The following is an 11,439-nucleotide window of genomic DNA, read 5'->3' on the forward strand; positions in this document are numbered from 1 at the left end:
CAATGCCCTGCAAGCTATGATTTTCAACTATAATTGTTATCAAGCACAAGGAGGGAATACCCCACCTCCCTCCTCTGCCCCTCTCTTTAGGGCGAGATGGAGATAAAAAAATCAGAAGGAAAGCTTTAATTGAGGCAGCTGAAAACCCTCCCAAAGTGGTGACATCCATTTGCAGCTCCCCGACCTGCGCTGGGGAGGTGGGAGCCATTTTTAATGTGTCCCTCTAGCTTTAACCCCAAATCAGATATGTACAGCTATATAGTGCGTATATATATGGATTTCTGTGTGTATGTATATAATTTTATATATAAATATATATATACACACCCCCCAGAGCTCGAGCAGGGGGAAGTCAATGCTCAAATCAAGGGTCAAGCGGCCTGGGGTGCTACACACGCCTGGACGTGCCACCCCATGGGTGTCTCACCTACAGCACCCAGGGTGAGGAAGAAGGAGGGTGTTGCCCCCCCCCCCCAAGACATAAACCCCCCCACCCCTCCTGCTTTGCTTTAAGGCCGGGGCTAAGCAAAGCAGGGGTATTTTGGGGAGCAGAAGGGGTGTCCTCGTTGTCTATGAGGGGGGAGCCCCAGCCTCGCCCTGCCTGTACCGCTGGTTGTAGGCAGGGAGACGGGGGGGCAAAAGCCCCGGCTGTGGTTTAGGGCAGCAAACCTGCCTCTACATTCCAGGTAACGCCCCCCTACCCCCCAAATAGATGCTGATGGTGTTTAACCCTCTCACCTCCGGGATGGGGGGGCTGGGCTGCGGGGGGGACCCCCTGGCTCTGTCCCCAACCTGCCCTTCCCCCTCCCCAGTCTTGGGGGGGAGATGGGAGCTACTGGGGAGAGAGTCTGTGGGGTCTGAAGGGTCAGTGCAGCTCGGGGGTGGGGGTGCACTCTCCCATGTACACACTCACACCGAGGGTGGGAGGATTGGGGGGGGAGCTCATTGTTCCCAGCTCAGATGGCGGGGGGATGCCCGGTGCCCCCCCAGCACCCCCATTTACCCCCTTACACACTCGCCCTTACACACTAACCCTTATACACTCCCTCTTACACACTCCCCCTCACCCTTACACATACACACCCCCATCCCCAGGGGGGGGCTCCCCTGTGGCGTGTACCCCCCCCAGCCGCCCAGAGGCGCGGTGACGGCGCAGACCCTGGGTCTCTCGCACTGGTGCGCATCTCCCCGCGCACCCACTCCCACGGTCCCTTTTCCCCCCCCACCGCCCCCCAATTTGGGTGCATTTTGCAGGAGCTTTTGGTTCCTAATCCGGGGCCTGGGCTGGCGGGTGTGATTGGCCGCGGCTGTCACATGGTGAAAGTAACTTTACGGGGTCGCCAGCTAGTAGGAGGGCTTTATGGAGCAGAAAAACGACAAAGCGAGAAAAATTATTTTCCACTCCAGAAATTAATGATCATGAGCTCTTATTTGATGGACTCTAACTACATCGATCCGAAATTTCCTCCATGCGAGGAATATTCGCAAAATAATTACATCCCAGACCACAGTCCGGAGTATTATAGCCGGGGCAGGGAGCCCAGCTACCAGCACCACCCGGAGCTGTACCCGGTACCGCGACCCTCCTTCCCCGACCGGCCCTTCGGCTGCGGGGGGCTCCAGGCACCCGGGAACCCGGCCACGCTCCAAAGGGGACCCGGGCCAGCTCCAGGAGGGCAGCACCTCTCAGAGAAAGCGCAGCAGCTCTGCGAGCAAGCTGCCCTGTCCTCCTCCTCCTCCACCACTCCTTCCCCAGCCCCTCCAGCCTGCAGCCAGCCAAACCCCGAGCATCCCACCAGCACAGCTTCCAAACAGCCCATAGTCTATCCCTGGATGAAAAAAATCCACGTCAGTACTGGTATGCAACTTTTATTTTCCTCTTCTGTCTCTCCGCTCTTATTTTCACACCATGCTCGCTCCCTCTCGCCTCTCTCACTCTCTTCCTCTTTTTTTTATTTCCTTCCCTTCCATGAGAGTCTTTGGGTTAGCACAATTGAACTGGATTTACGACTCCGAATGGGTAATTACACCCACCATAAATTTTATAGCCGAGCTACTGTGGGCAGCCTTAGCCATGTGGCTCGTTCTGTTATGTATGTGTGAAACTCCGAAAGCTTTGTAAGGGGTGCATAAATAATTCAGTCTTTTGAGCCAGGGAAACCCCTTCCTATTAGAATAGAAACTCTTGAGCTGCCCAAAGTTCTTTATTACCTATTTAGCCTATTACTTTTGTTTTTTTTCCCTCCCCCCCCCGGCTCCTCCAGTCCCCTCTCTCCATCCACGCTGATTTTCCTTGTGTGTTTTTTATTTTTTTGTTGTATTTTTCCCCCCTTTTTTTTTTTGTATTTTTTTTTCTCCTTTCCTTTCTTTTTTTTTTTTTTTCTTTTTGTTTTCCTTCCCCTCCTTTCCAGTGAATCCCAATTACAATGGAGGCGAACCCAAGAGATCCAGGACAGCCTACACCAGGCAGCAGGTTTTGGAGCTGGAGAAGGAGTTTCACTATAACAGGTACCTGACCCGGCGGCGGCGCATCGAGATCGCCCATTCGCTTTGCCTCTCCGAGCGGCAGATCAAAATCTGGTTTCAGAACAGGAGGATGAAATGGAAAAAAGACCACAGGCTGCCGAACACCAAAGTACGGGCAGCAACGGCAGCGCCTGCCACCGCCTCGACCGCCCCCAGCGCCCCGGCGAACACGGCCGCGGGCGAGGAGCTGCCCTCCGCCGCCGCGCAGGACCCGCGCACGGAGGATATCACCAGGTTATAAACACCCCCAGACCCGCACACAAATGACTCTGGATTATTTATAGAATCTAATATATATATATATATATTTTGGTTCTTTCCCTTCTCCCCCCCCCTCCCCTTTTCCCCTCGTAGTTCTTTTCTTATAATAATTATAATTATTATTATTATTTTTTCCTGTGCGTATAAAAACCAACGGGTCCCCCCCCCAAGACCACGGGCTTTAGGTGCATGTCAGATAGCATGAGGCCAGGTGTCTGTACCTGCGGGGTTTTTTTTACGCCATTTCAGGGTTTTATTTATTTTTGAAGAGCTGGGGGATGGGGAGGGAGCTGGAGGGTGGGGGGGAAGGAAAAGGGGAATCTTCTGTTGGCTGAATTGAAATGGAGAAATGATGGGAATATTGAACGCCAAAACCAGACAAACCAACAACAAAACAAAAGGGAAATGTAGGTATTTCTCCCCCCTCTCTCTCTGCATTACAAATGCACAATGAGCGAAGGAAGTTCTTTTGTAGCAAGGTGGGGAGGGGGAAAAAGCTTTAAAATCACTAGAAAGGGGGAAAAAAAGGGTAAACAAAAAGCTACGAAGCAGCACACGAGGGGGGACGAGGCTTTGCTGAGAAATTGAGAAGAAAAAGGGGAGTGTGAGAGAGAACGAGTGGCATATTTAAAGAAATCAAAGCAGAAGAAGGTTTTAAAAAGTCAGTAGCGAGGGTTTTATTTTTGTCGTGGTTATTTGTGTTTTTTGGACTGATTTTACCTGATCAATGTAAACTTGCAATAAAGAGTTTTAGTGTGTATGTGGAAGTCCCAGTGTTCAATAAACCAGTCAGTGTGAATTAGTTTTACTTTTATGTCTGGTGACTTATTTTATCCCCACATCTCCCCCCGCAAACCCGCCCCAAAATCATAATAATAAGGATAATAAAATGCTGGGACAATGTGCAATGGATCCCATGTGCACCAGTTACTGCTTAAGTTAAGTTTAAGCAAACCTAAAGATAACTCTCAGCTCCAGATTTTTTATGACATCACGACGTGGCCACTGACTTCTAAATCTCAGACCTTCCCAACCTGGAAAAAATGGGGGTAAAAAAGGAGAAATTGGGGGTTTTCAGGCAAGGGCTGTGTGTTGGGGGGAGCTTCCAGGCTTGCCTCTGTATTTTCTTTCCACCCCGCAGAAAATTGGCTGGTTTTAGGTCCTCTTTGAACTTTTTCTTGTGGTGTTTTTGTAGTTTTATTATTGCCATTATTATTATTATTATTATTATTACTACTATTACTATTATTACTATTACTATTTCTCCTGCTGTCGTGGCGCACTCGCGTCGACTCATCCAAGCCAAGAGGTCACATTGAATTTTGCCCGGCAATGAAAAGCCTCTTAAAGAATAATAATAATAATAACAATAATGAGAATAATGGCAGTAATAGTGCTAATAACTCCAAGTCATTGCTCCTGGCCTTTGGAGGCGGCCTGCACATTGCCAGCAGTGGAGGGATTTTAGGGTAAAACCTGCGTGTCCCCCTCCATGTCTGAGCAGGGCAGGGCAGGGAGTGCAAGGGGGGGTGCTGGGGTTGAGCCCCCACCCCTTTTTGTTGTTGAATTAGGCCTTGGTTTGGGAAGTTTGCTGCTTAAAAATCCCAATGGAAAGAGGCAGGGAGAGGCAGGCCTGCTGGAAGTGCCTCCCCCTCAAGCCTGGGACCTTGAGGTGTTGGAGAGGAGCCTTTGCCAGCATCCTTATTTAGGTTTTATTCTATTTATCTATTTTATTTCCCCTTCTCCAACATCGATTTAAGCTTCCATGAAACAAATCATGGTCTCAGGCCCCTTTGTGATCGCTGGGGATGGAGGGGGAGAGGAGAGTTCTCATTTATCCTGAGGAGTTTGTATGTAAAAGCTCATCTGCTTCTTTTTTCCTTCCCCTCTTTCACATCCTCCTTTAGTCATAATAGTATAAGGGCGAGGTTTGAAAGAGAAAAGATATCGACAGGACATGTAATCATTACTCCTCTTTCAACATCTCCTCTACAGAGCAGGGAAATGTGCTGGGAGCCAGTTGGGATTTGGGCTTTTTCCAAGGAAGATCCCAGCCTGTCCAGCTGAGGTGCAGAAGCCAGAAAAAACCCAGGCCTAAAAACACAAAACAGGATAAAATAGAGTAAAATAAAGCAAAATGGAGTAAGATATAGTAAAATAGAACAAAATAGAGTAAAATTGAGCAAAATAGAGTAAAATAGAGCAAACCAGAATAATAACATAAAGATAATATAAGATAAAGCAAGATAATATAAAACAGGAGAAAATAAGATAAAATAAGATGATATAAGACTAAAAAATAATAAAATAAAATAAAATACAATAAAATAAAATAAAATTAGAATTAAAATAAAATAAAATAAAATAAAATAAAATGACGAGCAGGAAACAGCACCCAAGGCTCGGCCCATCCTGTGGAAGGTTGGATATTTATATAGGCAAGAAATCCAAGGAGAAAGGGGAAAATTAGGGGGGAAAGGCACCAGGAATGGGAGAAAAGAAGGTTTAGTGCAGAAAAAAGCAGTAAATGTGCGGGGAAGGCGCAGCCCCATGTCCTGGGAGGTAGGTGCTCCCCTCGAGCACCCCAATGCCCCCGAGCACCCCAATGCCCCCAGGTTGAGGCAGGGCAGCCCCCGAAATCACCTCGGGAGTGAGGGGTAGAGTTGGGCATCTGCACTGCTGCGGGCTGGGCTGGAGCCAGGAGGAGGAGGAGGGTTGGGAGGAAGGAGCATCGCTCCAAGTTGGATTTCTCTCTCTTGGTTTTGTGGGGATACTGGAGTTTGGAGTTGTGAGGTGAGGTTTTTGGGTTGCTGGTGGGGTGCTGTACCCCCAGGCTGGGTATATCCCGTGTGGGGGTGCTGGGGGTGACACCCGGGGGTGGCAGGTCCTTTGGGTGCCCAGTGTGGGCTCCTGCCAACAGGAGGGTCCTCACCCCGCATGTCCCCCTGCCTTGGCTGTGGCTGCGGAGGGAGAGGAGAAATCACGATATGACCCAGGGTGGGGCGAGGAAAAAAGGGGGAAAAAAGGAGATAAAGGAGGGAAAAGGGAAAAAAAGAGGAGAAGGGGAGGGGAAGGGAAGAAGGAAATAAACAGTAAAAAGAAAAGGGGAAAAAAAAAGGAGGAAAGGGGAGAAAAAGGGAGAAAGGGGAAAAAATGGAGGGAAGAGAGGAAGGGAAGAAAAAGGGGAATAAATGGGGAAATGTGAAAAAAGGAGGAAAAAAGGGGTAAGGGGAAAAAGGGGGAAGGGAAACAAGAGAAAAATGGGAGAAAGGGAAAAAATTAAAAAGTAGAGAAAGGGGAAAAAAGGGAAGAAGAGGCAAAAGGGGAAAGGGAGGAAATGGGAAAAAAGGAGGGAAGGAGGGAGACGAAAGGGGAAGGGGGAAACAGAAGGAAAAGGGAGGAAAGGAGAAAGAAGGAGGAAAAGTAGGGGTAAAAAGGGGGAAAAGAAGGGGAAAATGGCTGTTCCTGCTGCAAGAGCCCGAGCCACGGTCCCTTTTAGGCTCTGGCAGCCTCTATGGAGAGAGGCTGAAAGAAACTTTCTGGAAGTTGGGGCGAGCGGCCGAAGCGGGTTCACGGGGAGGGCAACCGGAGCCCGGTGGGGGCTGACCCCGACCCTCCTGACCCGCCGCCTCCCACCCGTGTCCCCCCGGTGTCCGCGGACACCCATTTAGAGGCACCGAGGCTGTTCCGAAGGTCTTTGTAGGTTTTCCCATAGTGATGGGGTGTGCGGGGAGGGGGCGGGAGGGGGGGCTGGGGCAGATGCGATGCGTGTTATGGCATTGTCTCCACGCCAAAATAACCCGGGAGAAAAGGGGAGAGAAGGGTGAAGTGGCGGCCAAACTTCTCTCCCTTCTTTTCCTCCAGAGATGCTCTGCCTCCCGGCTGGTCCAGGAGCGCTCCCAGCCACGTAAGTAACCCCCATTTCAGGAAAAAATGATGAATAAAAATGAAAATAATGGAAAATAATTTAAAAATCCATTAAAAAAATACGAACGCAGAGCAGGGCAAAAAGGAGACACTGGAAGTTTGGGAGGTGTGGGGGTGAGAAACAGGGTGCAGGAAGGAGGAGGGGGAAGCAGAGATTTGGTTGTAGGCAGCGATGCAAAAGAACATCGGGTTTCCCCAGCGGGATGGAGCTGCGGGACAGACGGACAGCCAGATAGACACCAGGGCTGGATGCAGAGCTGCAAGGAAGCAATGCCCCCCCTCCCCGGGGCAGCAGAGCTCATCCCTGGGCTCTGTCCCCCCAGCACCTATAGATGTGGCTGCAGGAGGTGCCCCCCCCCGGGTGCTGCATTGTTCAGTGCTCGGATAATTCGCTTTACTTTGATTATTGGGCTATAAAACTCCCAGCAACAACGTGTTTCTGGAGGCTCAAATTAACATCTGAGGCCAGGGCGCTTTTTTCCCTCCCTTCTCCCCCCTCTTTTATGTTCTTCGAGTCCAGTTTGTTTTGAAGTTCCCAGATAAGTTTTTACCGGTTCCTTTCGCAGCTCCGTCTTTATTTTATGTGATTTCTTTTTAGCTCCTCTTCTCTTTAAGTAGCTTCGTTAGGGGCTCGGGCTTTAAGAGGGCTGCAAAGTCGTTTTACGAAGGGTTTAACTGGCAATAAAAAAGGGGGGGGGGGGGGTGGTTTGAAAAAGGGTGAGGAAGTCTTTGTATCCAGAGCCTGCGAGGAGTGGTAACCCCTCTTAGATTTACATCAGCAGGCTGAGTGAATTACCTTCCTGTATTGCCTGTTAGGAAGGAAAAGGGATAAAAAAGGGCAAATAACAGCTCCAGAGATGCTTTGGGGAGATAACTGCAGGCGGGCGAGGGTCCTCCGCAGCCTCGCTGCCACGAGAACTTTCCCATTTGATTTTTGATGCACTGGAAACACATATTTCCCCCCCAGACACACACACTTTTCCTTTCCCCTCCCTTCATTGCCCCAGGGCTCTCCTGTTGAGCGGGGGTTTAGCTCGTAGTTAACAGGCATTACGGCTCCTTCCAGCAATTTCCTTCAAGCCCCCGTCGGTTGAACCCCTTCCTTCTCCGGCGTTAATTGGAATTAAAAGCCAAAACACGCGCCTGGGGTTAAACGAGTGAGTTACGGGTTCGCCCCAGCCCTGACAGCACCTCCAACGTGCAACTTTTATTTATTGTGCTCTCCTATATCATTACGCAGAGATAGAGTTTTATGTACTTCCTAATCTGTCGCTGTGATTAATTTTGATGGGCAAGGGACCAAGTTAAACATTTTACCTTTTTTCTTTTGTTAATACGTTTTTTTGTTAGTGAAATACTCGGATTTCCTTCCCAAACAGCAGCAGCCACCGTGAGGATGCTGGTAGCAATTTTCAGTTATCACCTTTTCCTGCTTGGTTGGATGTTTGCTTCAGTGCGAGCGGTTTAATTCCTTTCATTTGGGGTGGGGGGGTGGGGGGAGAAGGGCATTTTTGGGGTGTTCAGAGGGGATTTTTTCTTCCCAGCTTGGAAAATAAACGCGCATGGGACAAGCTCCAGGCTTGTGGAGTGAGCAAAATAAATAATAGGTAAATAAATAAATCACCCCTTTCTGCGGAGGGAATTAAATACTGCTCTGTAAATGATTCCCCTCTTCCTCCCATTCTCTTAATTAACATTTTGCCTTGCTCTCTAATCCATGGCAAAATTTCCCGAGCCATGGAATGGAGAAGCTGGGCTGCAGGAGAGGGGGGACGGCTCCCTGCCTCCCAAGGGAGATTTAGCTGTATTCCCCCGAAGAAAAACTGCTTTTTATGGATATTTCCCTCTTCTTTTCGCCTTCTTTCCGAGGAGTTTGCTGCCCCGATGACACTTTTGCATCCTTCGCCCTTCCTCCGAGGAAGAGGATGGGGTTCCCCATCCAGAGAATAAGGAATTCTGATGGGGAATAAACTTGTTTCTTCCGCCGGGGATGGCAGGAAGGTTTGGGCAAAGGGTTTCTCCAAATTTCAGGTGGTTTGAGGCTATTTTTGAGCATTTATTCCTTCCGTCCTGCTTGGGGGCTGCTGTTTCTGACAGCTGCCACTCAAAGCAGCCCCATCCCATGCAGGGAGGCTCTTGCTGCCCCCTCCCTGCCTTACTTAGGGGCAATTAATGGCAGGAAGGAGCACCACCACCACCCCCATTTCCTTGGCAGAACCCCTTAATTTGGGTGAGAAACAGCAAAATACCCCTAAAGGGAAGGAGCCTCCAATCCTCCACCTCCGCGATCATAAAAATTGCGATTTTTAGCCCCAAAAAGGCGATGGAAGGTGGGACAAGAGAGATAATTTATGGCCAGAGCATCTCCCACCCCCCCAAATCCTTCTTTCCCCCCTCGCCAAGATGCTGCTGCTGCGGCTCCACCCTCGCCCCCCCCTTCCCCATCCCTCTTCTTCCTCTCCTTAGGAGCCGCTCGCTTTTTATTCCCAATTAATTCCTTGATTGTGCAATCAGAAACTTAAACAAGCTGAAAGTGCTTTTCGGATCGGGAATTCGGGGAGGTTTGATGATGATTATTATTTATTTATTCTCTTTTTAATGAATAAACCGGTGGATTTAAAGCCTTCCTGCTCTTTCTGCCCTCTCCTTTCCCTAGAAATAAACCTGCAGGGCGAAGCGGTTCAGGGAAATGATCCCCAAATACATTGATTCCTTCCTCGAGTGGGTCCTTTTAACTCAAAAGTGTGTTTCTGGGGGTGTGTTTTGAACCAGCGCCTGTGGATTTATGGACAGGGACCTCGAAGGGCAGGCAGAGATGCATTTATAATGATAAGTTATAATTATCCCCCGGGTTTATAGGGACAATTAGAGGCACCCAAGGCAGAGAGCGCAGCCGGCGATGCCTGGGGAGGGATAAAGCAGGGACCCCCACGCGTGGCCCTGCACAGCGCCCAGGTACATCCCGACACTATTGACCACCCCAGCTTCCCACTGATTCCTATCCCTTCTAAATCCCTCCAGGCTGCTTCATCCTCGCTTCAAACCCCACGATACCCCCCGGGTTTCAATATCCCCCCGCAGTTTCCCTGTTTTATTCCTGTTTATTTCTTCTCCCTCCCTCCCTTTTCCTTTTTTTATTCCTATTTTCCCTTTCCCCGCCTTCGATTCCTATTTGATTCTTATTTATTCCTATTTTCCTGTCTGATTCCTATTTTATTCCTACTTATTCCCATTTTCCTATTTTTCCTACTTTATTCTTATATTTTACTGTTTTCCTATTTTTTCCTATCTTATTCTTACTTCCTCATTTATTTCCTATTTTATTCACATTTTATTCCTATTTCTTGTATTTTTCCCCATTTCTTCCCATTTTCCCTATTTTTCCCTATTTTTCTATCTTTCTTCTTTTTTCCTCTTTTATTCCCACTTTATTCCTATATTTTCCTATTTATTCCTATTTTAGTCATATATTTTCCCTATTTTAGTCATATTTTACTCCCAAGTTTTCACATTTTCCCTATTTTACTCCTGTTTTTAATATTTTCCCTATCCTACTCCTATTTTTTCCTACTTTACTTCTATTTTTTCCTATTTCATTCCTTTTTACCCCTCTCTTTTCCCCTCTTTTATTCCCACTTTACTCTTATTTATCCCTATTCCCATGCCCAGGTTTATTTTTGCAGGAGGAGGAGGCTCCTTTTGCAAAGGAGGATACGAGGTAAAACCAAGACCCCCCCCCATTGACCCCCTGGACCACCCCGGGCCCCCCCCCCAGCCCCATCCCAGGTTCCTTGAAGTGCTCTAAATATTTAAAGAAGAGCCCATAAAGTGTTTACGTCCAGGTTGGCTCCGCATTAGCCGGGTCATGACCCCGCTTTTGGACAGAGGGACAAAAGGGGCTGGTTTTAGTGGGGGGGCCACAGGTTCATCTGATGGCCCCAGAACTCCGGGGGCAAGAGCGGGGCGGGGGGGGGGGAGGTGTTTGAATCCATCACTTTTTATTTTGTAATATATATTTGGATTATTTTATTATTATTTTAATGATATTTATTAATTCTCCTCAGTCTGTGCTATTGCGGGGGGGGAGGGGCAGGGTGAATCCCTGCTCTTGAGAGCCTTAAAAATAACCCCTTTTCACCCTCTCCCCCCAAAAAAGCTCATTTTGGAGGAGGAAAGAGCCTCATCCTCCTCCTTAAACTGGGGAGAATTCTAATTCCAGCTGGGAAATGGGTTTATTACCCCTCTCGGAGCTGCGCTTTGCGCCCCCCCATCCTTAATGCCCCCCTTTACCTCTTTTAACTTTACTTTTGACTTCGCTTTTTGCCAACTCCTCTGCGGAACTGAGACTGAAAAAGGTTTATTTAACCCCGGCTGGATTGAGGGAGTGGGGGGGAAGAGAAATAAACACCCAAACAGCGCCAGGACGGGCCTTTGAGCAAGTTTGGCCGTGATAATAATAATAAATAACGTTTATATATTGGGTTTAATGGGGGTAGAGGGGGAGAGAGGGGAACGTTGATATTCTCCCGATTGGGGTTAGAAAAAACCGGCTTCAGCACTTCAGGAGCATCTTTAATTATTAGAAATATTTATTAGCAATAATACGCGGGGCATTTACCGCTAATGGGGAGCAGCGTTTGAGGAGATGTAATTGCGCAGAGACCTAATTAGACATGCACTGCTGTAATTTGGGCAGCTCTAAATACGGCTCCGCGGCCGTGCGGG

The 11,439-nt window shown here is 48.6% G+C and overlaps 1 protein-coding gene across 1 annotated transcript; it reads left to right on the plus strand.

The window, feature by feature from the left end:
- The first annotated feature begins 1,291 nt into the window (after positions 1 to 1,291).
- Positions 1,292 to 3,595, plus strand: HOXC4 (homeobox C4). Its single transcript, XM_030510682.1, has 2 exons — positions 1,292 to 1,858; positions 2,412 to 3,595. Exons 1-2 carry the CDS (start codon positions 1,315 to 1,317, stop codon positions 2,765 to 2,767), a joined length of 900 nt encoding a protein of 299 aa, XP_030366542.1. The 5' UTR covers positions 1,292 to 1,314; the 3' UTR covers positions 2,768 to 3,595.
- Positions 3,596 to 11,439: the final 7,844 nt, after the last annotated feature.

Source organism: Strigops habroptila, chromosome 23, assembly GCF_004027225.2.
Source record: "Strigops habroptila isolate Jane chromosome 23, bStrHab1.2.pri, whole genome shotgun sequence".
Taxonomy (NCBI): Eukaryota; Metazoa; Chordata; class Aves; order Psittaciformes; family Psittacidae; genus Strigops; species Strigops habroptila.

Excerpts from the sequence above, each read along its gene's own strand:
- HOXC4 (XM_030510682.1), top strand. The coding sequence starts at position 1,315 with ATGGTGAAAGTAACTTTACGGGGTCGCCAGCTAGTAGGAGGGCTTTAT. Across the intron at positions 1,859-2,411 it reads AAAAATCCACGTCAGTACTG|TGAATCCCAATTACAATGGA; the intron begins GTATGCAACTTT and ends CCTCCTTTCCAG.